General features: G+C 38.1%; 1 protein-coding gene across 22 annotated transcripts in view; it reads left to right on the top strand.

Annotated features, from left to right (window-relative positions):
• The window catches only part of CELF2 (CUGBP Elav-like family member 2), a 689,599-nt gene that overhangs the window by 619,476 nt on the left and 42,138 nt on the right, over nt 1-27,985 (top strand). For 17 of the 22 annotated variants that reach the window (XM_048836624.2, XM_048836623.2, XM_048836619.2 and 14 more), the window contains 4 exons: nt 9,445-9,474; nt 11,326-11,405; nt 15,662-15,820; nt 17,453-17,516. In XM_048836624.2, coding sequence (XP_048692581.1) covers nt 9,445-9,474; nt 11,326-11,405; nt 15,662-15,820; nt 17,453-17,516 — 333 coding nt within the window. The remainder of the gene's footprint in view (nt 1-9,444; nt 9,475-11,325; nt 11,406-15,661; nt 15,821-17,452; nt 17,517-27,985) is intronic. The other 5 variants (XM_048836620.2, XM_048836633.2, XM_048836634.2 and 2 more) reach the window with 1 other exon arrangement.

Raw genomic sequence — 27,985 nt, 5'->3', positions numbered from 1 at the left:
ATTGTGTTGGAAATTAAGTGCAATGCAGACTTTGATACTGATCACCCCCCTCCCCCACCCATTTAGATATGCAGCATATAGCATTTTGTACCTGGAAAAGGCTCTTGAAAATATATAATAAAAAGAAAAGCAGATCTATATCAATGACCCCTGCTGCATATTAAGCCTTTGTTGTATTGACCTGGAATTACTTAGACAGAACAATCCTTCCCACCAGCTAATGACATATGGAATTGAATTGGGAAGAGGATCAGGGCAAGCTTGTAGGCCTTCGGGGAACAGTGCCATGATATCAGCTACCACAATTTAAAGGCACAGGCAGTAAAAACTACTCTAAAATGTGGGGTTGTAAATTCTATTAAGGAGAAGCAAAACTCAGTCATTCTGTTTTGGATATTTTTTCCCCTCTAAACATGAAAAAATACATAGGAATCACAGGTTTCAGAGTAACAGCTGTGTTAGTCTGTGTTCGCAAAAAGAAAAGGAGTACTTGTGGCACCTTAGAGACTAACCAATTTATTTGAGCATAAGCTTTCGTGATGCATCCGATGAAGTGAGCTGTAGCTCATGAAAGCTTATGCTCAAATAAATTGGTTAGTCTCTAAGGTGCCACAAGTACTCCTTTTCTTATAGGAATCACAGTTTATGCATTTTATTACATTTTCAAAACATGGAAAAATGTAGAGAAGAATGTGTGTTTTTTTTAACTTCTGAAGCATATTGTTTCTTTTAGACTCTGGTTTCTACAATATGTGCAGCCACTTGTGGTTTTTTAAAAAATTATTCTGTGCAGCAGTTTGTCCACAATGGATATAAAGTCCAGCAGAATAGGTTGGGAACTGGGTGTCAGTATGTCGTCTGTGAAGGCAGAAAGCAGGGGCCATGGCATCTCCATGGAAATAAGGATAAAAAAAACCATGCACTGAAAAAAATGCTCTGTTGATTAATGGGAAACCATATGTTCTGTTTGTGGGCATTGTACCGAGGAAAATCAAGGCCTACAATTATACAGACTTAGACTCTGATCCCACAGCTGCTTGACCTTCAAGAAGTTGCATGATCCTGGCTCAGGAGTCTAACTTCAGATAGTCTTTTTATTTATTTTTTAAATCTTGGCCACAGGAAAGTAAACCTGCAGTGGGGAGTTGCTGGATAACTATTTAAATATTTAGACTAGATTATAAACTAGAGAATCAAGTCTTTGAGTCTTACAAGAGTTATTTGACTCCTCCGCAGAATTCCAAGTATTCCCCAAGTCTTGTTCAATAGAGGTTTTCCATCATAATCCCAGATCACGGGAGCCTACAGGAAGGGGTACGATGGGGGTATTTTTATTCCTCAATAGGTGGCAATTGCTATCGCCAGTTACAAATTGATTGAGTATTGCAGTGTAGCCCATTGAGCAGATGTTGTGGTAATTTAAGGTTAATGTGCAAGGCTTTCACCTCTGGAGACGGAAGAGCATGTTCCAGGTACGTCACACTCAAACAGGTATTGGAACATATTGGCTTAGCAGAGCTATAGCCTCTCTAATATTCAAGTTTATTCTGACAGTCACACAATAATATGATACCAGGCTCTCTTGTTTCCTGCCTGTTAAACTTGAATTGCTTTCTACACCCATGCTACAGCCCAGTTTCCAGGCAGATGTTTGTCAACTTCACAAAACCACCAGACCAAGAGAGAAAATCAAGCACTGGGAAAGTGCCGAGCATTGAAGAGCTGAACTGAAGTCCTGCAGGAGAGCTTTGGGTGGGAGGACTCTTGCGTGGCATAGAACAGAAATTGGGTTCTTTAAAAATAGAAGGAAAATTAATACAATTAAATCCTGCAACAAATTCCAACATTTAAATGGATTCTCATTAATTTTACTATTTCCAGTATGTTAAATTCCCCATTGCCACATGCCATCTTTCTTCTCATGTGTAAGAGCCCACAGCTCAACCATGCTTCCAGATGGGAAGTCCCTATAAAGAGAGGAAGGATGAATGAAGAAGAGTCACATTCTTGTGGGACTGCTGTCATCTCAGCACACCGGGCATTTGGGAGTGCATAGTCCTCACAGTCCAGCAAAATAAAAATACAATCCATTATGCTCTGCTTGAGTATTTTATCTTCTTCTCAATCAGCGTGCCTTAAAAATTAGCATATTATGATACCTCAGAAATAAAGAGCATGAAAAACACATTTACTGGTATTTATACAAACTTTGGAGCTTATCTGGAGACATTTGGAGTAAAATGTCTTAGGGAAGGAATCTTTAGTATTAACAGATGTGAATTCTCAGTTCCAAAGGACAGCTACTGACTAGAGTGCTAGGCAGAACAATTCAGTTTTGTGCTGTTATTTTTCTCTAAGTAAGAAATGAAAGCTTTCAGTCAGCTTTTGGAACCTGTTCATGGTAGAGTAGCAACACTTTTGTTTCTAGTATAGCAATGTTAGACTATAACGTTGAAGGGTAGGCCTAGGATCATAGTCTACTCACAGTTGGAACAGGAAAAAGAATCCCTGTCTACAATGGTAAAGGAAAATATAACCCTCTGTGATGAGTGTGATATAAGTGCTTAGATAAGGATACAGAGAGATTGAACTGGTTGTTGCTAGTGTAGTTTCAAGCCAAGAGTAGATACGGTTCTAATAAATTCACATCCATTCTGCCACTGTAGATAAAGGTCCATCCTCATTTCCACTCCAAATTTGTATTACCAGCTGTTTGAAACTCGTGTAAAAGTAGCCTAAAGACATCATACAAAGTCTCAGTGATGGAGCAATATATTTTAAATGCCCTTTCTAGTGTCTCCATTTAATCACTTTATTCCCACTGATGTTTGCTCCTGCAACTGAAAAATGGTTTGCTTTTTTCATCTGTACCTGGTTTGGCTGCAACCTAGGTACAGTGAGTAGATAGTGACCAAAAGTCATTATCATCTGATGGCTGTTTTACAGCCCCTGTGAAGTTAGTGGGTTGATATGGAGCAGTTCCCAGTTGGTAGGTGTCTGTTTAAGAATAAGAAAACGCAACTAACTGTCTAAGCAGAGAATTTGACGACTGAAGGGTATGGAGACTGTCCTATTCTCTCATCGCTACAACTCGGGTTCATGGGGCTGCATAGGGAATCTTGTGAATGCCTTTCCTGTATCTGTTCTACAGGTACAGGAATTCAGCCTCCAGCTTAAACCACTTTTTAAAAAATTCCCATTGTTGATGTTGTGCACTACCCCCCATTGTCATGTCAAAGCAAAAGTGAACTGAGTGGGACGATTAGGGGTTTAAATCACTTATTGCAAAGGGTTTCCAGAAATCTCTGAACTTTTTAAAGAAACCCCAATGTCCTGGCTCCTAGTCCTGAGATCTGTCTACAAGAACACTGTCTACAAGAACATGGACAGCTGTGGGCTTGTGGATGGAACATTCAAATGGTAGCCAGAAGGACCTGAGTTTGATTCACAAGTCTGCTGCTGACTTGCTATGTGACCCCAGGTGACTCACTTCATCTCTTTTTGTGCCTCAGTTTTCCCATCTACAGTAGAACCTCAAAGTTACAAACACTTCGGGAATAGAGGTTGTTCATAACTCTGAAATGTTCGTAACTCTGAATAAAATATTATGGTGGTTGTTTCAAAAGTTTACAACGGAACATTGACTTAATACAGCTTTGAAACTTTATTACAGAGAAGAAAAATGTTGCTTTTAACCTTAATTTAAATGAAACAAGGACAGTTTCCTTACTGTGTCAAATTTTTTAAAAACTTTCCCTTTATTTTTTAGTAGTTTACGTTTAACACAGTATGGTACTGTATTTGTTTTTGTCTCTGCTGCTGCCTGATTGCATACTTCCAGTTCCAAATGAGGGTGTGGTTGACTGGTCAGTTTGTAACTGTGGTGTTCATAACTCTGAGGGTCTACTGTACCTTTGTAAAGTGCTTTGAGATCAGTAGGTCAAAATCACTATATTACTGCTAAGTAGTATTAGTCAATAATAATAATAATAATAAAATCCTCTTATCCTTATCATAGGAGCTCCATATAGCAAATTACACAGATGTATTGCTAAGTACAGATTTATATAACAGACACTGTAGTCAATTGGGTCAAGAGATTGCATTGAAGGAACCTGCTAAGTATGTGTACAGACAATTAGGTCTAAAATGTGCATTTGATAAGGTCTCTAAATGCATATTGACACAGCTTTTAAAGTCTTTTTGTCTGATTTCAGCATGACAATATTAAGCAAGTCAGGCAAGTGCACACTTAGAGTATTAAAAATCTGATAATAGGGAATGTCTGTTTTAAAAAGCAGATAGGAATGGTGTGGGAATCAGCCCACAATCAGGCAGATCAGGCAGCTTTGCAAAATTCCATTCATCCGCAGTAAGTAGGGATTGTTGGTTTGTTCATTTAAAAAAAAGGCAAAATATCGTTGTTCATTTTTTGCATTATCACTTATGGTAAAGAACAGGTGAGTAGTTTCTGTGCCTGGAGCAGGAGATTTTCTGACTGATATTCAGAGCAGCTTTGCAAGGCTGAAGTAACATAATGTGCTACCCCTGAAAGTGATCTGGGTTTGTGGCCAGCCTGGCACTCCTCAGGGTATGTCTACACTGCAGATAGACAGTGACTTGGCTTGGCCAATGCTAACTGACTTGAGCTCACGGGGCTCTGGCTTAAGGGACTGTTTGGTTTTGGTGTAAAACGTTCAGGCTTAGGCTGCAGCCTGAGCTCTGGGACTCTCCCCCTCACAGAGTCCTAGATCCCGGGCTCCAGCCTGAGCCCAAATGTCTACACCGCAATTGAACAGCCCCTTAGCCGGAGTCCTGCGAGCCTGAATCAGCTGGCCTGGGCCAGCCACGGGTTTTTAATTACAATGTAGACATACCCTAGGTCTACATGGGGCGGGAGACAACACTATTCAGACTATATGTTCAGCTTCTTGAAGGGAGACTTTGATAGTGCCTTTTATATGAGGATTTCAAAGCCCTTTATACTACAACTTTGCCACTCTGCCATTTTTCAGATTGTTGAAAACTGTGGCAAGGTTAGTGTTTCATTTGTCCTTTTGCCACTCTGTAACTTTTGAAAAGTTGGAGGAGTTTTGATAAGTTAAGAGGAAAAAGCGTGTGGGAGCAGGGAATGGGAACCAAAAAAACTAGACATTATTCATGTTGTCACATTCAGTGTCAAAACAGAAAATTAAGAGAGAAGGGCAAAAACAAAAATTTGAAATTAAAAAAAAAGTCAAAAAAGAATCAAGGGAAATTTGTCTGATTTGAATCAAACTTGAAAATTTTGAATTGAAAAAGAAAATTCTAATCAAACTTTTCCCGTGAAAAATTTCAAATGACAATTGTGAGCTCAAAATATTTTGTGAGAAGGGAATGTCTTTTTCAACACTCTGTCATATTAAATGATCTCCTTAAGGCTGTGTCAGAAGTCAGTGGTAGAGATGGAATAAAACTGAGGCACCAAGACTCTAAGCTTCTTTCTCTAGCCACTCCATGACAAAGCTAAGTATCAGATTTGCCCTCATTACACCTTCTCAACGTTCTTTCACGAGAAAGATTGGCTTGAAGCAGGACAATAATGACAAAACTTTCCCATTTCCAGAAAGTGGGTCACTCAGGTTGCCAATAAAAGGTGGTCTTTAGTGTTGGTCTAACTCCAGTTTGGTTCTGTGTAAATTTCAACTACTGGGGCCTACATTTTCCAAAGTCATTAGTGATTTGGGGTATCCAACTTTGAGACACCTTCATAGACTCTGATTTTCAAAGGATTTTCTCGGAGGGATTTTTTTTCTTTTGCCACTAAAATGGGCATGAGAAATTGAACCTGTATTCTGACCTCTAGGTGAAGAAGGCCAATCAAGGCCAAGATTCCAGCACATTGACAGAGCATTGTGGGAAGTGTGCATTGCTATTACCTTGCTGTGTCTCTGATATGTGTAAACAGATGGCTTCAATTTCCAGGACACTCAGTCCAACACCTTTCACCAAAATCCTTTTTTCGTTTGAGCTGAGATAGTAATATTAATACTTCGCTGTTATGTAGAACTTTTCATCAATGGATCTCAAAGCACTTCACAATCTTTAATGTATTTAGCCTCATAACACACCTGTGAGGCAGGGAAACATTATCAGCTCTGTTTTTACAGATGGGGAACTGAGCAGCTAAGTGATTTGCCCAAGGTCAAACAGAAAGTATGTGGCAAAGCAAGGAGTGGCACCCCTATCTCTCAAGTCCTAGGCTAACTGCTTAATCACTGCACCATCCTTCCTCATGCTTTCTCCATCATGCTCAGGGCTACCAGATCTGTAGAAAACAACATAGAGTAATCCCTGCTGTTAGCAACCACCCAGGGGCCTACCAAAAATCTAAGAACATAAGAACGTCCATACTGGGTCAGACCAATGGTCCATCTAGCCCAGTGTCCTGTCTTCTGACAGTGGCCAATGCCAGCTGCTTCAGAGGGAATGAATGGACTAGGTAATCATCAAGTGATCCATCCCCTGTTGCCCATTCCCAGCTTCTTATCTGTGCTATAAACTATTTTCCGTCTTACAATTAATATGTAGCAGAATTATACTCAGTACACTTGGGGATACTTTGGAGTGGTCTCTTAAGATGGAACTTTGGAGTGGTCTAATTAGGATGGCCCCTTGTACAGGTTACACTGTACTACTTGCCCAAGTTTTACTTTTAATGAAACACACGAACATGTGAACCAGAGGAATTCTTGGGCACGAAAAACTCCCGTGCAAACCCAATCAGAAATAATTGGACATGAATAGATCCTTTCCTTTTGTAGACCTGTTCCAAATTGCTTGTCAGTTTTCATTTTAACAGTGTCTTCTATTTCTATAGTGCCTTTCTTCCCAGAGACGCCAAAGCACTTTACAAATTTAAATAGGCTGCGCTCAGGGATCACTTCAACAGTCACTGATGTACACTCACCTCTGGGATGAAACGTGGCAGCTGATAGACTGGACACAACACCCATATCATTTAGGAGAAGAAGTGAAGAAGAATGTTGTATCCAGTTGAACTTGGAATTTGGAAACTCAAAACACAATCACCAGACCGCATGCAACCTGTATAGCCAGAGGCCGAGATTTTGAAGGCAACATTTAATGGGATTTGAGCATCCCAGTCTCTTATCTGGCTTTCAAAATTTCATCTTAAATCTTTCTTCTAGGTCACGAAATAGTAGATTGATAAAAACCACTGAGATATTTTTAAATACATTTGATTCTTTATTTGATGTTTAGATCCATTCAGGCCAGTTTTTTCAAACTTCCATTATTAACTCCACCTTTAGCCACGTAAGTAAAAGTGACCTGATTCACAGATATCTGTAGTTCTCACAGCTCGCATTGACATCACTGTGAGGTGTGGGTTCTTAGCACCTCTGAAAAATAGGCTAGTTTTATTTAGGTGAAATCACATTTGAAAATGTTCTGCTTCCTATGTCATTCACAGGTCTTGTCAAGGTTGTACAGACGTTCTTACCATGCATGTGCTTCTGGGGGGCAGCTCCAATGGAGATCAATGCCGGCATAAATAAATGGGGCATCCTTGACTTCAATGGGAGCATGGGTAGGCCAAGACTTAGCGCTTTTGAAAATCGTCTTGGAGCAGAGATTTCTGGGATTTGGGGGAAAGAGAGGGGAGAGGCATTAGAGATGTATTGGTGATAGGTGAGAAAAGACAAAACATCCGAGTTTAGATATCCTTTCAACTGACATGACTCATGTAATCGATGTGTTTCCAAAATCTGCTCTGTGTTAGGGCAACATGTTTCCCTCTGATTCCCTCAGTAGGAGGAAATTACTTTGAGAAACCTTTCCCCAGTCGATCATTTATCTGTTCTAACAGGTTAGAAGGCAGCCTTACAGAAATAAGGGAAATTCCTCCCCTTTCTTTTCTGTTCGTGATCCCTGACATTTTGAAAGTAGAGATAACAAATAATTGCAAGGTGAATTACAGGTTGGCCACATTTACAAAATGATTTTTGTTGTTACACACTTGGTGATTTAAGGGGAAGTAATTTCCATGTTGACTTGACAACAAAAATTTGTGTCTTCATGTTCTTGTTACTATATTTTCCTCTCCTCTTCCCCACTCACACCTTCCCCCCCCCCCCCCCGAATGAGCTCCACTGCTCCTATTTGTAGTAAGAGAATTTCCGAGGCAAGGGGCTCAGCCATCTAAGGAGCATAGGACTTGCCATAGCAGATCAGACAATTGGTTCATCAGGTCCAACCATGCTGCCTTTGTCAATGTCCGATAGCTGATGCTTCAGAAGAAGCATGCTCCTTGCCTCAGGCAATTATACAGTGTTTTATATGATGAGGTGAGGGGATGTGGAAATCCTTCTTGATTCCCACAGCTTACCCCCTGAAGCATGAGATTTGATTAGTCTTATCTTAACATGCATAGCTACAATGTTATTAATGGTTATAAAGCTGTCTGGTATGTATCTCAAATAACCACCTGTGGCCATGAATTCTACAGGTTGATTGTACGCTATGTGAAAGGAGTAATCCCTAACATTCACTCAACATCTACTACCTATTAATTTCGAGAGTAAAGAGGGGTGTGCAACAGCTGTGGGCCAGAACTGCCCTAAATAATGTATTTATCTGACCCCTCCTCCCCAACATGGCAGATTTGGATTTTGCAGAAGGAAAGCTTATATATATATAAGCACACACACAGCATTGTTTTTAGCCTGAAACAACGGTTAGAAAGAGTTGTGCTGATTCTAACGATGACACTTTAAAGGCCAGGTTTTCAAATAGTTTAGTAGTGCAGTTGCACACTTAATTTATGCCCACAATTGTTTGTGCAAATCAGGTAATCATATGCACGACTGGCCAGTGGTTGTCAGTTGGAAATTTGCTGTGTATTGTGGGTAGAATATTGACCTAGCTTTGTAATCCTGACCCCACAGACCATTATGAAAATGTAATTCAGCCTCCCTGTAATCTGCTCCACCTATATGGCCACATAGCTTAATTGTCTGCTGCTTCACTTTTCTTTTGAGACCTGCTAATTGCAACATCTTTCAGTAAGTTACTTACAGCTGTACTGCTGGGTAGAAATTGTGATAAATGCATAAACTGTCTTATTGATTCTTGTTGACATTTTACATGCTTCTTTTGCATTCTTAACCTCCACTAAGTAATTGTCACTATGGTACAAGCTCCTGGATAATAAGAGCAAAGGAAGAAATGAAACAGTTCCTTGACCATTAAAAGTAAAATTATCAAAGGCTCTGTATGTTTTCCCCGTAATATATCTCTATTAGTTTGTCCTCTCCCCACATTGAAGTCACAAGATAAGAAATGAAAACGCTTAGTGTTATTTCCTATATTAATAATAAGAGTAATGTTTTTAAGAGAGATTACTTTGAGACTGATGGTAAATTTGGGCCTCTTTAATTTTAGTGCACAGCATCAATATGGAATCTAGCAGAGGTACTGTAGCTTATTTACCATTCTACTACACATTTTGTCTAGAATGCCTTATAGAAAGATGTTTGTGAAATTATTTTCTTTGACAAAAAAATTTTCTGGATAACAGTAGTAGCATCATAATGTGTCTAAATAATTAAAACATCATCAGCTGTTCTGTTATCTGAGAAATATATAAAGTAGCGCAACACTACTGTAAAATCTGCATAAAGAATTCTAACTTTAAAATTTATAATGCTAATCTATCAGTAAGATGCATAGTAGATTAGTTTCCCTTGTATCAAGGGATTTTATAGTTTTTAAAAAAAAATTACCGCATGATGCAAAAATGCATTGACCTTATTTTCATGACTAGATGTAGTGCTTTTGGGTAATGATCAGGCATTGCTTTCTCTTACTGTTGTTTGATTAAAATGTTAATACAGTCTTGACTTGATAATCTTACCAGGTACATACGATCAAAAGAGAAAAGATTTTTTATGGCTCACAAATTGATTTACATAAACCAAGCAATCTGTTGCTTGCTGGATTGCAAAATGGTTTATTTTGCCCATTGGCCACAGGGGCAACAATATGGTATTTTTGGTGCCAGAACATAGCTTTCATGCATTAGCTCTAAAATGACAATATGCTTCAGCCTCTCTGTGTTTAGATTTGCTTCATTTGGAAATCTTTTAAGTAGTAATAATAATAATGTTTTGAGGAAATTGAGTGGAACACTAAATTATTCTCTGAAACCTAAGTTCAAACTGTGCAAAGCTAAGGGAGCTGAAAATCAATGCACTGTTAAAGTCATTAGAGATCACAAGTGAAATAAGTCTGTGTTGGTTTAGCTAAGCTTTTAGTGTGCCATGGTATTATTACAAAATCAGCCTGAATCTGGGTTAATTTCACAGTCTTTTTCTTTAAGATGCCCAAGGGTGCATGAAGAAGAATAAAATGTAAATTTCAGAAGGCAGTGTTTTTATTAGTTAAAAGGGCATTGAGCCATGCAGTACTAAACTTGACCTACACCATGCCTAGTATTGGTATGAGCAGCAATAAAGGGGAGGCCGGCAGGGGGAAACAGCTCAGGCACTAAGCTATTCTTTTTTCTATGATTTAAAAGGGAAAAAGTGGTTTTCAATTATTCACACATACACAGCTCCAGTATAATTTGAAGGTGGTCATAGTTTTTGTAGATCAAAGAATTATGCTTGTACCCATAAGTATCAGGACTTCAAAAAAACAAAACTCATAAAGATTTTTATTTGAAAAATTCATTTTAAAAAAATATTTAAATTCCACCTGCATTACAGAATTTGGTCTGGCAGCATGACTGGGTCCTCTGGCATTTAGTTTTAAAGCATTTTATACATGTTTTCCTCACTCTTATTTGTGTTCACACCATCTTGATGAAATTTACCAGTGGCATTATGAGCTCTTTAAATTTGTACTTAATTGCCAGTGATGCTTGCAGTTTATTTTAAACCAACAATAAATAAAAAGAAATAGCAGGTAGCTGCTAATGTATGCTTTGGAAGGGATTAAAATATACAATCCAAACTTTACATTTTAGAGCATCCAAACAAGCTTTGCTTATTTCAAACCCTGTGGCTCAACAACAACAAAACAAAAACCTCCAAACCCTTTTCTCCCACCCCCACCAATCTATTTTTTTACTTTCATCTATGGTCAGATTAGCAAGTCAGCACTGTCAATAAATAAATTAGAGGAGTTGTTTACTTTTATGTACTACTGAGAACAGTGTCGTCTTGTGGCCGTTCTCGTAGACTGTGTTGGTTTAACAAGCGTCCAACCCTTTTGTCTTGTTGTTTTTTGTCTTTCCTGCTCCCTGTCCCCTTGTTCCCACAGGCTGTGCGTTTGTTACATTTTCTACAAGGGCAATGGCACAGAATGCAATCAAAGCCATGCACCAGTCTCAGACCATGGAGGTACAGTACTGTATCATCTGCCCTTTCTTTGTTTTCTTTGTGCAAATGATTGTGAATGGTAAAGCCATGGTCTCCTGGAGAAGATCAGACACGTGACAATCTCACAGATTTAAACTTTCACAAAACTCACTCTACCTCTTTGTGAAATTTATTTTTCTGAATGATCTTGAAACACAAGTAAGAAGATCTCTGTGTTGAACCCAAACAATGCTTTTCTAATGTGTCCAGTGGCATTCAGTGGAAAATAAACATAAATAAATAAAACATATCTGGGGACTAAATTATCTTTTATCTTAAACCAAAAAAACCCCAAAAATGCCTGACTTTATATGGATTTTAAAATATTGCAGTTTGTGCTACTCTGGGAAAAGGCTCGAAAGAGATTTTTAACCTGGCCATGCCAAGTTCCTAGTGCATGTGTTTGGGAATTTGGGGGGCGGGGGTTGCATATGGAAACTTTTTTTAAGTTAATATAATTTCTCCTACTTCATGTAGCCAGTAAAAATGCTAATTATGTAACAGCACATTGAAGAGCTGCACTAGCTACCGAGCACTGTCACGGCAGGCTCTGTACAAACAGCAATCTTTTACTCCCTAAAAACTGCTTCCCCGGCATCGTGCTTTCTAATAATGAGCAACACAAAGCTTTAACTTTACTTACCTGGTGCGACTACAGTTTCAGGGTCAGATCCACTTATCAGCATATTTATCTCACTGCCACAGCTCATCTGGTGGTCTCAACTTTTTTTAGTCTGTGATTTATGTCATGGTCTTTCAGAATTTTGCACAAAAGGTCTCACAAGAGTACTAAGCCTTTACTTATTCTGGATCTTCTAGTTTAATCATTTGAGAGTGCATGTTATACTGTATTATGTATACCGTATCTTTGTGTACCGATGATCTTCTCATAGGTGGTATTTTGCTGTTATGTGCACTTGTTTCTTCTTTTCTTTTCTTTTTTTTTAATTATTATTCTTTTTAAATGAGGGCCTTTCAATTTTTCTCAAGTAATTTTTCTTTGCAATGCTCTAGTCTCCCAAAGCATGCTGGGTACTAAACAATCATTATTGCGTCATGTCGTTGAGCTGCTTTGTGTAATGAGCGAAGGGAAAGACAGAGAAAAAAAAAAAGAGACAGTGCATGGAAATGTCAGCTGTTTTCTGTCCTCTTCCAGTAATGATATTGGCATTGCAAAGCTATTGTCTTTCCAAACATCACATTTGACTTTGGTTAAGATTATTTTATAATCAATGTGTTTTCTTTTCAGTCCAATGCATTTTTATAGACCCTGAATATACAGTGTTAGATGAGAATCTGCCACAGAGAAAAATCAGAATTATTGAAATTATCTTCACTAGGAAGCTGCTCTTACCTAATATATTTTACTGTGCACTATGACACTATATATGGAATAAAAAGTGACATTTTAGTTCATTGGAATAATGATTCTTTTTATTTTTCTGCCATGCACTGCCCCATTAATTTGGGGCGCTATATTTTTGCTACTTTTTGGTTCCACATAAAACAGAAGTGTTGTTAATAATGCTGTGGTTTTTATGTGTATTTTCTATGTGTTCCCATGTATTTTTGGTCTAGGGTAATGAGTTTCACATGAATCACCCTCACGTCAGAGGATGTTGTAAAATGAAATAATCATTAAAGGTCAGATTCTCCCTTTCATATGCTGAGTAATTGTACCGTACTTCAAACACAGCCCCTTTGTGATATACTTCCTTATGTTGAATAGTACCTTATGCCACAGGTAATCCAATTGTTTGAAGTGAGCAAGTGTATCACAATTTAGCCCTATATAAATAACTACTCTCAGAGAAAAGTACTACTCAACAGCCTTAAAGATTGGAGTATCTGCACCCATAATTAGCATCATGATGTCAGCTGGGCTCAGGTCCGTAGCAGAACTGATGTGCTTACTCTTTTGTGGGAGGTGGAACAGCCCTTCCAGCTCACCAATTCATGGCATGGTACCATGGTACCGTAGGAGTCTGCATGTTCTACCTTGCCAGCAGAAGGAAAGGTACACAAGCGGTGCTTCCCATTGAGAAGGGGAGATAAAAAGCAGCCATAAAATAATGAGGTAGGAGATACCCCATACCTGCTTGCATAATGGGGGGTACCTCTCCAAATGGAAAGAAGGTATTGCTCTGGTCAACATTCAAAAGCATTTTCTGCCTCTTGGTTATTAATGTCAATGCTATGATGGTAAAAAGTTGACTTTTGAGAGCTGCGATTAAAATCTGGACACTCTGAAATAATATTTCCCCTGGCACTTTGATTTCACGTTTTATGGGGGGGGGGAAAAGACTTTTAAAATGGAAGATGGAAGATGTATTATGCAATCAAGTTTCAATTGAACCACTGAAGTTATTTTTTCTGATTTCATTATTTTCAGTTCTTTGGCACACATCATTGACTAAAATGTATTTTTCAAAGTGACGCAAAATGATGAGAATGTTCATGTTCAGAAGAGCAAGTATCTCCTGGAAATAATGAATTTTCCTATTGCTCTTTGCATTTTACTCTCTATCCTGGTTTAAGCAACTCATTTTTAAAGCCATAATTGCTGCCCTCATTTTCGGCTTTTCTGCCTCATTTTTGTATTTTAAAAAAAAATCACTCAAATGGAGGGTTAGTAGGAGACACTAATTTGTTGACATGTAATAAATAGCAATGTTTTTCTCATATAGAGCCATTTTGCTATATATAATTTCAATCTTCAGAATGTTTGCTCCTTTGAAAATGATGAAATAAGAGCAGAAAGTGAAAAAAAAATTACAGATTCCTAAATTGCAGAGATATTGTTTTTATACAATGTACTGACATTTCAAGATTCATAAATATGATATCAGCTGTTGTATTGAGTATTGAGCTGCTGAGCTGAGTCCTGGAACAGCCATATACTATTTCTTCCTTTTGAAACTCATTTATATTCCCTTTGAAATAGACCTAAGAGTTTCACGTATGTACATGTAGCAAGCAGTAAACTATCACCACACTTAGCCTAATACCACCAATCTGAAATGGGATACAAGCTTGCTATTACCTTTTTTATTAGCTAAACTGGAAAAATATTTCAATTTAAAAAAAAATAAGAGCTTGATTTTAATATTAGTATAAAATCACTGAGAAGAGGCAATTGTATACCAAGCTGAATCCTCCATAATCTTTATTCAATTGCTGAAGTGGTGTATCTCAGTTTTTACTCACTGAAAAATTGAAAGACATTTTTACAATGAAATATACAAGCAAGGTACTGGGGGTGGAATAATACATCTCAAGTGATCATTTTCTAAGATGATAATTCTAAAGGAATGGTATTGATGGGAGGTCTTCACACAAAAGATATTATTACCGTGGCTTATTTCATCATTTTGTCTGTTGATTCTGAATGTTCCTATCATTGTCCTATTGTGAGGTTCCTCGGCTACTCTTTGTAGAAATAGAGAATAGGAACTTTTCTGAAGAAGCTCACAGTGTAGTGAGAGTAGCCATGGGATCAGTTTGGTTAGATATAAACCCCCATTGCACACTGTAAACTGTGTCTAAAATCCTGCTGTATTTCTGGATCTGAGGCACCCAACATGGTTTTAGGATTGGGGGTGGAAGAGAAATCGGCATGACAGTGTGTAGGGGATAGAGGGGACTCAGACACTACAATGATGGGCAGCAGGATAAAACTCAAAGACAGATGGTTTCTACAAATCATGAAATGTTCTAATCCATTTGCCAAAAGTAGACTGGAATCATTATGATGCTACATTGTTCTGTAGATTTAAAACAAAAAAATCTCAAGGTTTATATCTGAAAGCAAACAGTTTCAAAATTAGATAAAAAGGGATCTGTTTTCATTCATGTGGCACTGTTTATGTCCGTCATTGTCTTTGGCTATTACTTGAAAATAGACAGAAAACAAAGAGACAAGTCCATCTTTAAAACACATGAACCGTGACGCTTAATTAAAGAGCATTGATAAATTCTGTTGTCTCTCCAGGGGCATTCAGATAGTTGAACATACACAAAGATCTGGAGGGAAAGGAGTTCAATGAAAAGAGAGAGGAAATTAATAATTTTTCAAGAGCCATGTTTAGAAATAGTTGAATAATAATTAATAAACATCATTTCAGAAATAATTTCAGGTTATTTCAAATGGATTTAAAGGTGGTAAGAACACGTGAAGGTAGAATCATGTAAATGTGTGTGATGTTAACATCTTTCTTTTCCAATCTGTCCAATCATAGGGCTGCTCTTCGCCTATAGTGGTGAAGTTTGCTGATACCCAAAAGGATAAGGAGCAGAGGCGTTTACAACAGCAGTTGGCACAACAGATGCAACAGCTCAACACTGCCACTTGGGGGAACCTCACAGGCCTTGGAGGACTCACACCACAGTACCTAGCTGTAAGTTCTTGTGAAATGTAGTGACCACATGATTCATCTGAAGAAGTGGGTTTTTTACCCATGAAAGCTTGTGTCCAAATAAATCCGTTAGTCTTTAAGATGCCATCGGACTCCTCATCGTTTTAGTGACCACATATTTAGACTTAAACCGATATATTTATTTTAGCACACTGGAGTGAACCCTGGTAGAATGGAACTCCCTACATTTTAATGTAGGCTCTTTGGGGCAGATAGTGACTTATTCCTGAAAGCACCCTGTAAATGTATGGCACTATATAAAACATTTTGTAGTAATAACAGCTATTTAGAATGAAAGTTGCAAGTTATTTCAGTGCCTTGCAGTCCTCTGAAGATTAAAATTCTATTTCAGCTGTAAAATACATTTTTCACTCTGATGTTTCCACTGAACATTAAATTCTGCTTTTTTAAAAAATGTGAATACATTTTTTGGAAGCTTTCTCTTATCAAAGTAAAATCTTCACCTTTCAGAGATCAGGTAGACATCTGAAAACCTTCTTCAACTGTGTTTGAGAACAGTCTTTTGAATCCACAATGTTTGAATTTAATTCTACTCTGCATATCAGTTTCACATGGAAATATTCCCTGTACTCATTCAAGTTAATCTTTTAATATATTTGAAAATGGCTATCACATTAACTAGTGAAAGTCTGTAAATTAAATGCTTTTTTATTGGTACTAAATGTGCAAGGTTAATATTACTTTATAGAAGATAGATTTCATGGGCGTTTGGGCATTTTTTAAATGACATTTTCTTTGACTCTTTGAAAGCTATGAGGGAAAAATGAGCTTGCTACCTTACATTGTTCAGCTGCCCTCTGCTGGGGGGAATCTGGAACAGCTTGAGTGTGTCATAAATCATAGACTGGTAGTAACAAAGATTCTCTTATTGTTCAAGTGGTCAGGGGTCTCTGCCTTTTGCCGCTGTAAAGTTGTGAATGGTCACAGTGTATGGCATATTGACAACTGGGAAGTTCCCACATGCTGAGAGATCTGTTTCTCTGTATCTGCAGATTGCATAAATCAATTGTGTGTGTACGTGGGATGGGGTGGTTATAAATCTGCATAGACATTCATTTAGCTGGCAGTCTTTAAAAAAAATACCCAGTATAGCAAGGGTTAATAGTGAATCTTGACTGTTATATAGCTAAGTGCCAGCCTATGAACTAATGAATATCTGTGTACTTGATGTACCTTGTTCTAAGAAAGAAACCTGAATTTAAGGGGTTGGGTGAGAATGGACCATGATTGACAGAGATGAGTTATGGTAAGTACTAGACTGCAGAGGTTTATAATTAGTCACGCTATGTTGGTTTAAATAGATTTAACACCTGGTTGTTAAAAAGAGTAAATTGATTAATTGTTTTAAAGCAGCGATGTTATTGAGTTTCCCCAGTGTCTGTGTCTCTTAATAGAGATTAGACATTAATATGGATTTACAGCATCATCTCTGGGGATGTTCATTCCAACAATAGGCAGAAGTGAGAGACTATATAAAACTAAAGGAAACTATATGTATTCCAACTTTAATTTGATGGATAATTTTGTTTTAATCTTGTTGCTTTTTTGTAACATCACTTAGATGACGATGATCGTCTTATTATTAATTTGCAGCTTCTACAGCAAGCAACTTCCTCCAGTAACTTGGGTGCCTTCAGCGGCATTCAGCAAATGGCTGGTGAGTTAAAAATCATTTCATTTTGGCCAATTATATTTTATTTTCTTAGGTTCTTAAATTCTGTTATCTGTAATGATCACATGATGTTAGTCTTTGTATATAAAATGTGTTGTGTGTATGAGCAGTGGGCAACTCATGATTCGGATTCAGTCCTTCTTTCAGAAACTGAAATTCAGCTAACCGCTCCTCGGTTGTACAAACAGTTTGTCTTGCATTAGTCACCTGCCATTTGTCCAGAGTAACCAATTGTAAATTGCAGGAGAGCTCTTAGTTCCTGCAGCTATATCCTACCTAGTAAAAGTGGCAATAAAGCAACAGCAGGATTACATTTTAATTTCCAGTGAGATTTCTGTGGCCTGAAAATCAAATTAATGGCAGCCCTCAAACATTTTAATAATAGGTGACAAATAAAAATGTTCTGACCTTCTTAATGAAACCCAAGATTACAGGCCTACCATTGAATCAAGCTTGCAGTTTTCTTTTTATAATCATGGGAAATTAACTGGGTGCCTTTTTGACTTCAGAACCCTAGTTGACAAAATTACACAACAGAAGCTTTTATGAAAAAGCATAATCTTTGTTCTGAAGGAAAAAAGAGAGAGAGAAAGAAAAAAGAAAATCAAAGTGTAAGCATATTTGAAAGCCAGCTAGTTGGAGGATTTCTTGGTAATGAGCTGTGTGCCAGTAGTAAGTGATGTGTAGTGATTAGTAAAAGGTCTCTCCCACTGTGTGACCTGCCATGCTGATACCCTAACTTAACATGATGCTAGAGAAGGCAGCATGTGCAGTAAATCAGACCACAGATGCACATTATGCCTGCCGTGAGGAACTGTTAAAAAGCTTTTTTTAACTTGCTTGATTTAAAAAAAAAAAAGGTATTCTAGTTTATTTTAATCATGAACTCAGTGAATCAATGAAATGTAGCATTGGACTTGCTTTACCATCACAAAACAACTGCTGAAATATTTATGTGTCTTTAGGAACATTTTTTAATACTCTTTTTTTTTTAATCCAAGTCTTTAGCTTCTTCTGGCTTCCCTTTGAATGAATCTTGAAATACTTTTTAACAAGTATAGATATACCGCATGATATAGCCATACTGCATAGGTATTCTCTGCTCAATCGTTACATTATGCCATTATTGCAGTGGCATCAGAGACTAATGTGAATCTGCTGTCTGACAATATAAATTGGCCTACAGATGACAATATCCCTGAATTATTTTCTCTTCCTCAGACCTGCTGGCAGTGCTTGCTGTTTCTATTATGTTACACTTACAATCTAGCATTTTTCTCATAAAAAAAAATCTTAATATGATAAACAGAGCAGAGTCATTCAGTAACATTTTCACAGTTGGCGTTTTTGGAGCTGGCTTTGAGCTCGAGGATTGTGTTTAATCTTTCATATTTGGTTAGCTCTACAGAATGAAAAAATTGAGAGACCCAAGGGGGGGAAAAAATACTCAGGGAGATTTTTCTGTATAGCATACTCTACCGTACTTGTATCCAAGTAGGTTCCCATTGTCTGTTGTTCATGGTTATTGTAGGTTTAGTTTTACCTCTAATAACTGAATCATACCTGGACTGAAATTAGGGATTTACCTAGGGTGACAGCAAATGTGAAAAATCCAGACGGGGATGGGAGGTAATAGGAGCCTATATAAGAAAAAGACTGTCCCTATAAAATCAGGACATCTGGTCACCCTAGATTTTCCTCAGATTAATCCTAGGGTGTCTCTCAATCCAGTGTATGAATCAGTTATGCATAGTAGGCCATTTAATCCAAGGAAATTATCTTCTGAGGTCATAGTGGCATGTCATGTTTACTAGAACGATGTACTACTTCAGCCAAAGGCTAGATTTCTAATGGGTCCATATATTGGATAATAATTTAAGAACTGTATGTGCCTCCTGGAATGTTTTAACAAGGCAGTTTTCTTACTTGCATATTAACCGAATTTAATGCTTTTTTGAGTTTACCTTTTCGTCTCCAGAAATGCAGGGCTCTTAAATTTCAATGTCCAAGGTCAAATTCATGATGTTAAATTTCTCTCCATGCTACAACTCTATACAAAAGGGCAAAAGGCTTAGCACAATTGCATCATTAAGTTTGAAAGTTCAAAAGTCGTATATTTTCCCCAAGTTTCAGGTTTCTCCTGCAGCATTAGCCAATTTACATTGCACAGCCACTATATTTGATAGTATACTTTAATAATAAAGAGTAATTTATTAAGATTTACAAGAGACAGAAGAATTGAAAATTCTAGGTGTGTGCAACATGGATGGGTTAATATTGCTGGAGCATTGATCTCACAATCTTAATGTAGCATAAGAGCTAGATTTGTTCCTTTTCTCAAAATGTATTTTTAATTACATCCTATCCATACATCTTACACAAATAAATATAATAATATTCATTTCCAGCTGATATGGAGCTTGTGTGTTAATGCTGGACTAGCTTTTCTTAAGGAGGAAGAAAATCTAGAAGCAATCAGCTAAGATCCCAAACAAGCTCCACGGTTAGACCTTGCAAGTTCTTTGAGTGAAAAAATGTTCATTTTGAATCAGATCTCTTGCCCCCCTCCTTGTGTTGATTTTAGTGGGAAGAGTAAGATACTACTCAACATGAGCAATGATGGCCAACTCTAATCTTAAATTTACTGTACACGTATGTAGCACCTAAAAGTATTTCTGTTAGCTCAGTCCTGCACCTTTAAAGTCAATGACTGTGTTTTCTGTGGCTTCAGTGGATCTAAAGCCCATTGAAATCAATGGACGTCTTTCCATTAATTTAAGTAGACTTTAAATCGGGCACCTAATTCTCCAAAGCATTTAAGTGTGTGTCTAAAGCCCATTAAAGTAGGAAAACACTTAATATGACGAGCGTCATCAATATCCCTTTTGCTGTTTTAATAGCATTGCAGTCTTGATTACAGGAGCTATCATTGTCTTGCCAAACTCTGCTTTATTGTTCTAACATAACACATGCACATACTTATGTCACTACTCTCAATTATACTGTAGTCTTTTTTCCACTGACTATTGTAATGCTTAACAATTTAAAGGCACTGCTTTTACTTTTATGCATAATATTAGGCTGCAGTGTATGGATTGTACTTGCTCATTGTTTGTGGGGAATGTCCATAATGCGGGTGAAGTAGATCACGTGATTTGATTGTCTAATAAAAAAATAGAAGCTACAGTTAATGACTGTTCAAGCCAGAGAGTTCCCCTCTTCAAATGTATACAAGTTACATTGACAACCTGATGCAAAGCTCAGTGAAATCACTTGGATCTTTCCATTGACTTCAGTAGGTTTGGATCAGATCTTAAAAATCTGATTTACATTAGGTGAGCTAAGTTAACTTACTAGTTTTAAAAGTACATTGAAGATATGACGTAAGATTTTACATTATGTGACAGAATGCCAGGAGTTTATGCCAGAAGAGATGTCAAAAAATATTTTTATTTTTCCCCATGAAGGTTTTCCATTATCAATACAATTAATTTCAAATATTTTGTTATAAATGTAAATAGATATATGCATATAGATATTAGGTATGTATACTTGTGCATATGCATAGATACACACACACACACACACACAGGGTTATATTGATTCAGTTGGATAGTGTGAAAGCAAAAAAATAGGTTGAAATAGAAGAAAGTGATCCATACTTTTGCATTTATCTTCTTTGGATTTCAGATTGATAAACGCTGTCCAGCTGGGCCTTTTTCTATTTTCTAACATATGTTAGAAATCCTAATCCTTTTGAAATTCTCTCATGGTTCGGTTTAAGATTTGGGCTGAGCTTCTGACTGGTCCTGATTTTGATTCAGTTAGGTTCACCCTTTCCCTTTGACCTGAGCTAGGTTTCCTCTGACTCCGTGGGAGCAGACAGGTGAGAGAAATTCCACAAATTTCTGCTTACTGAGTGTTCCCTTAATCACTTCATTGGCTCGGAGGATCTTGAGGGAAGGTGTAGAAGCCAGGACCTTCTGCATAGAGGCGCTGTGCTTTCTCATTGGCTCTCACGTCCTTTCCCTCGGCTCACTCCTTCGCAGCACTTTTCCAATTGAAGCATACTAGCCAGGTTTCTCCTCCTGGGCCTTGCCCATAGGGCCTCTTTAAAGGGGTGTCCTGTTCAAAGTGAGACACTCCGTCGACTCCAGGAATAATGCCGTACCATGGCTGCTTCTTACATAGGCACAACTGAAAATGTTGGGCAAAGGGACTCAGAGCAATGAGGTCAAACAACTGCGCTTCCCCCAAAGGTGCCATTTAATCAAAGCCAATCAGTCCACATTTTCTAGGTTTCACGATGAAGCTTTAGTTGACTTTTTGGAGAGCACACCATTGAAGGGAAAGGGTTTGTTCTCTAGTTAGTGTACACGCAAACTCCTGCAAACAGGAGTGGCACAAGCACATTGAGGAGTCCACCAGCCCTCCATAGCCTGGGAGATTTGAGAATACAAAATGGACTCTTTGAGTTAGGTTCAGTCAGAAGGAAGGGACTGCAAGTCTGGCTGAGCCTTACGCCAACTGCGAAAGGCCTGGAAGAGGCTCCTTATTCCCTCTCCCATATTGGGCACTCACATAAAGATCAAGCAGAATGTAGCAGGAAAGCTTTGACTCAGCAAAGCACTAAAGCATGTGCTTAATGTCATTCTTATTCAGGAAAACACGTAAGCACACACTTAACTTTAAAGCACATGTTGAAATCCCATTGAGGTCAATGGGAAGTTACTGAATTCAATGGGACTTAAGGATGTGCTTCAGTGCTGTCCTAAATAGGGATGAATTTAATATATGCTTAAATTTAAGCATGTGCTTAAGTGCTTTGCTGAATCGGGGTCTCAGTGGTTAGAAAAAAGTAAAGTACTAAATATTAAATAAACAGCTGTTCTAAAGATGGATTCAAAATATATGTGATTTGGTGGAGCTAGAAATCTGAATTTTCTATTCTATCCATCTTGACTGGTGCTTGTAATTTCAAGAGCACTATTCTGGACCTCTCCCTATCCCAAGTAAAGTCCTTGGAAATCTGATTCAACTTTTTAAAATAAAAATCTGGAGTGTCTGATAACATCAGTGTGAACAAGTAACTTACTTTTTTGATCAGAGATGATCAACTGTACTTGCTTTGATCATTAGTCCATGTTTCTTAAATTTCAGTCAGGATTTAATGTAAAGGGAATAAACCCTATGTTTGGGGAAACTAACTAGGCAAAAGGAAAAAGGTAAATAAATAATTGGGCCAATATTACTGATTGTGGGGTGCCTCTGTGTTGGGGTGACGAAGGTGAGACACTGTAAAGGACCTGGTCAGAAAGTGCTCAGGAACCATCCTCTGAAAATCAGGCCTCTTTAAGATGACCAAGGCTGGGCTCTAAACCAATGAATATTTTCCCAGAAAGGAAGGATTTAAGCAGGAATTTCTTCAAGGTGAAGATGCAAGTGATCCTCAATTATTTTAATGACTTACTAAATGTTTTGCATGTAAAACTGAAATAAGCATAAAAAGCTTTTAAAAATGGCCCATGATTCTGCTACATCCTATACAAACAAGCCCCTGATCCTTACCACTTGCATTTATCACAAGGAGAAAAACTATGGTGACTAAAGCAAGGCAGATTGCCTTATGGCATGAATGTTTGCATTGGAGGTAGCACAAGACGTTATAAAATGTAAATCTTGTGCTCTCAAATTTACCCGTGTTTTCACAGAACTGCATCTGTGACTGTGCAGCACTAAAAAAATTTCCTGCGAATGTGCTAATAGGCCTTATGAGAATGTTCTATCACCATCCATCTGTCACTTTTTAACAGGCCTGATTGGCAAGCACTTGTAACAACTGACATCTGTTCTTGCTTATTGATATGTAGATTTATGGTAATTGCCATGAACAATAAGATACGAAATTACCTAAGGTGAACATTAAATTAAATTTTCATGCCCCTATCCTTATAAATAATTTTTTAAAAAAAATCTTAAGTTTCAAGCAGGCATATTGTGCATCTGTTTTGTACATAATTTAATTGTGTTTTTTTTTAATTTGCCAAGTAACAAAATGAAAGTTGTGTTCCTTGTAGTTCTGACTATTTGCCAGGCTGATGGCACATTGGTAAATACACATTATTAAAAATGGAATCAAATTGTAATGTGGTTCTAGTGCTTTATAAATCATTTTGCTTTAATTCCCAACATTTTCTCCATCATGAAGATGAAGAGTTCTTTCTTACCGAGGAGTTCTCTCCCTGCAAGTGGAAGTTCACTCTTTTTCTTTTTTTTTTTAACATGCCTATGAGGCTGTTCTTCAGTGTTAAGCAGTTTGCATTTCTTCAGCAAGAGGTACAGTTGCTGAGCATGCAGCAGTTTCAAATAAAAAGAATCGAATCACTTTCTCTATAAGTTTGTTCCGGTGTTTGAGGCTGTTTTTAAAAACCTGTGTGATGTGAAAAGTATGGACTGCGGGAAAGGAGACCATGTGAAAGGATAGTGTGTGCCAGGCAGCAGACTAATCCCCAAAACTATACATTGGTTAGAGGTTAATTGAGCCGGAATCTACTTCTACTGTGTGACCAAATCGGCTGTTGGATCTGCACATCAACAGTACTTGGTTCCATCTTCTGAGTTTGTTCTAGCAAGCTGTGATGTTGACACATTTCACGTAAAGGAAAAAAGCCAATAAACAGGGAGCAGCAGTGATGATAAAACATCTGGAGGAAGTGAAATATAGTAATGATGAGGATAGATTATTTGTGTATTTTAGCCGACAGCCTTTGGGATGGGAGTGAGGAGATACGCCTGTAGATTTCATCAGTTCTACAGCACCCTGGGCACTGGGTGTGTTCTCAGCCTGTTATTAACATTTACACTCTTGAGTTCCACTCGGTTCGATTCTTTGGTTTTTTCTCTAATGCATGATGACAACAACAAATGGATCTTTTCTGGAGGCCCCATAGCTGACACCACATAACATCTGAAGAGCTGGTTTGTGGCCAGTGTGTTGTAGTCACTTTTCCAGTGACACATGCAGGGTGGGGAGAGGACTTCTTTGATATATGTTTCTTGCTTCTTAATATTCTTCTGGGTTTGAAGAATCTTCTGCTAGTGGAGGAGATCACCCTTTGCTTCCACAGGAAGCTAGTCTATCTGCTTCTTTGTGCTATAAAAAGGTTTTGTGAGATGGAGAGATATGGGCATTTATTTTGCCTCCACCTGGGTGCTAGACTGGCTCCCCAGGCTCAGGCGAGCTGTTACTTTTGGTGCTGCTGATTAGCCTTGTTTCTAATTCTTTGTGTTTTGTTTTCCTCAAGCACAGCATGTCTCTCAGCAATCATAGCCTTGCACCCATGTTGCTCTTCATTGGCCACAAAATAGAAAGCAATTGTGAATTGTTTACAATTCTTTTTGCTTACAAAACGAATTTCAGAGAAATCTGCGTGCATGTTGCGGAAATTGGTGGGATTCCACCAGTCAGAAGCTATCTCCTAAAATACTTTTCAGCATTGCTGTATGCATCTTTGTTCACCGCTATTTGGCAGTCTAAATTGTGAACTGTTTAAAAGTACCATGAGGAAGCATCACCACACACAAAATATAATTCAAATGCAATCTCCTTCTGATCACCAGCCAGTCCAGTGGAGAGAGAGGCAACCAAGACATGCTGCTTTATTGCGTATTTCTACCAGCCAGACCACAGAATGCCATTAACTGTGGTCTCCGTGAAGATTTGCATTGTTTACTGAAGTCTTGGGGTTGAGCTGTGTAGACTTCTAGTGGACCTGAAACTTTATGATGGGCACACTGGGGCCAAAGAGCAATCCAGAATGAAACCTGAGCCCACATCCCATCCTTCAAAATGTTTCCCACGCTTGCAAAGAGATGGAGTCAATAAACTAATAGGTCTCCTCTGTCTCTAAATTTGGTGATCCACTGGCTGAACTATTCTGGAGGCTCTCCGTGTAAATCAGAATTGTAGAACGTACTTTACACATCCAGCCTCATTTAGTGGCAGATTGTGGGTGCCTATATGAGTTCACAAGTGTGTGAACAAGAGAATTCTAGGAGCTTCTCTCTCTCTTTCCTCCCCTACTTTTGTGTCCCTGGATAAGGGCCAGGCACAATCTTTACCCTTGTGCTTCCTGAGAGCTAGGAGATGAGGGCCTCTAATGTCAGAAACTCTGGAAGATGAGGAGGGGCCATAGCCAGCTTCCCTCTCCATACCAGACAGCACAAACTTGTTTGTTGCAGGCTGTAAAAAACCATAAGCAGTGGCCCTGCTCTCCAAGAGGACTTGCACCTGCCTCCAGCAGGGACAACGTACCTCCCAGTTCATCCCTTCGCTATCATTGCTGCAGTTGATGAGCAAGTATTCAGCTATGGATAATGTCCTAAAAAGATATACATAGAAATTTCAGATTATTTAGTGATGGACAAGCTCTTAAAGGCATGGATCAGCATAAACAAATGTGAAGCTTCCCCAAGCATCCTCACTTAACCAAACCTATGCATTGAAAAGTGCCTAGCCAAACCACTTTGTGTTGGAAAACTCACAAGGGCCATCTCTCATAAGAAATTTCCATTATTCCCTAGGTTTAGCCTCTTAGGAAACACTACTTGGTATACTTTAGTATTTCTTTGTCCTATCCCATCTGAAATGCAGAAGTTCAAGGCTCAACCTTTTCAAAAAGTTCACCAAATTCTTTCATGCTTCAACAGAAGACTTGGTTGAAGAAGAGTTGTGTTTCAGGCTGTTTATTTTTTTTCAGACAGGTTTGCCCATCCCTAATTCTTTGGTAATTGTAAAGTTTCCATGTAAATAAACGACAGAGTTTTTAAAGTATTTTTGTAAAGCACTTTGAACGTGATGAGTGCTGTGTATAATCATGATAAAGCTCTAGCTTAAAAAGCTGAGCAAACTCAATGACGACCTGTGATTACAGGATACAGTAGTTACACCTAATTACCTTGGTTATTAGTCCCTTGTAATTAGAGTAGTTACCTGTTTTATTGTGCCTTGTAAACTATTATAGGTGATAGGGTTTGAGACAAACCTTATGGTTTATATAGTTCTTAAATTCTATGAGTAGTCATGAGAGAGGTTTTCCTCTGTTAGTCACTCAAAGTGTATGATGTTGGTCCCAGACTCCTCTAAGTGATGGATCTTCAGCCACATTACCGGTAAGATCATCCATCACCTACTTCTTTTTTTTTTTTTTTTGGTAGAGCCATTATTGAAAAGTGCTTGACACCCACAACTGGGGACAATTTTCAGAAGATCTCCGTTCTCAGTTAGACACCTCAATAAAGTGACCAGATTTTCAGAAGTTCTCAGCGTTTAGCGGCTCTAATGGTAGAACAATGGAACTTCTGAGTGCTGAGCATTTCTATGAGATTGGTTTCTAATGTCTAACCTAATTCTGTCTTGTGTTAATTTCAAGAGATTGCTGCTCTTTATTTGCCACCTGCTCTCAGTCTCTGTAAAATATCCCTCCTGCTCTTTTATTTTATTAGCTCTCAAATACTCATAGAGTGTTGTGATAGCCCCTCTTCTCATTTTCTGCAAGTCCATATTAAGTTCTCCTGCTCATATGGTCATAGCTTAATTACTCTGACATTCTCCTCTGGATTTCCTCTAATTTATCAATGTCCTTTTCATATGGCATATGCAGAACACCTGCGTGTGGCCAAACCAAGGTGCGGGAAAGAGGCATTATTTCTTTCTTTGTCCTACAAATGATGCCTATGTATATAGCTATGATGCCTATATATATACACACTTGGTACACCATTTTCATCTTTGAGCAGCTGCATCACATTGAGATTTCAAGTTCTTTGTCACATTGTTGTTCTTTAATCATTTTTCTTCCATTTTGCATGAGTGTTGTTTAGTATTTGTCTGTCAACAGATGTTCCATTTCATATTTATCTAAGTTAAATTCCATGTTTTATAAATTTTCCCCTCCCTTGAAGGTCTTTACATCATTCTGAAATGTAGATGTATCCTTCACTATGTCTCGTAAAGTATTGAATAAACTAACAAGTGGTTTTGGGAACCTGGATGGCTTACATGATGCAAAATGTTCTGCCTAGAGGTCCCCAGTTCAAATCTGGCCCCAAATGATAGTGACTGAAAATCATTACTGTCTGATATCTGTTCCGTGCTGAATTTGAAATGAATTGGATGGTCTCGATTCAGTTCCAAATAGACAGAAGGAATTTCCGGCAAAAATTGCTCTCACAATTGGCTATTATTGTGTGGTAGACTAAGTAGAGAAGTGAAGAGGGGACCTGGGGATTGAACTTGATAAGATCCAAGTACCTCTCAAGCAATAACTAATTTACCTTCTCTCCACCTGCATGAGGTCAGGAAGTATTATTATCCCCATGTTTCACCCAGAGAGATTAAGTGACTTGTCACACCACAACTCTTTGACGGAGATGGGAACTGAACACAAATTTCC

Source organism: Caretta caretta, chromosome 1 (assembly GCF_965140235.1).
Source record: "Caretta caretta isolate rCarCar2 chromosome 1, rCarCar1.hap1, whole genome shotgun sequence".
In the NCBI taxonomy this organism is placed as follows: Eukaryota; Metazoa; Chordata; order Testudines; family Cheloniidae; genus Caretta; species Caretta caretta.
This window is presented reverse-complemented; position numbering and strand designations above follow the sequence as displayed.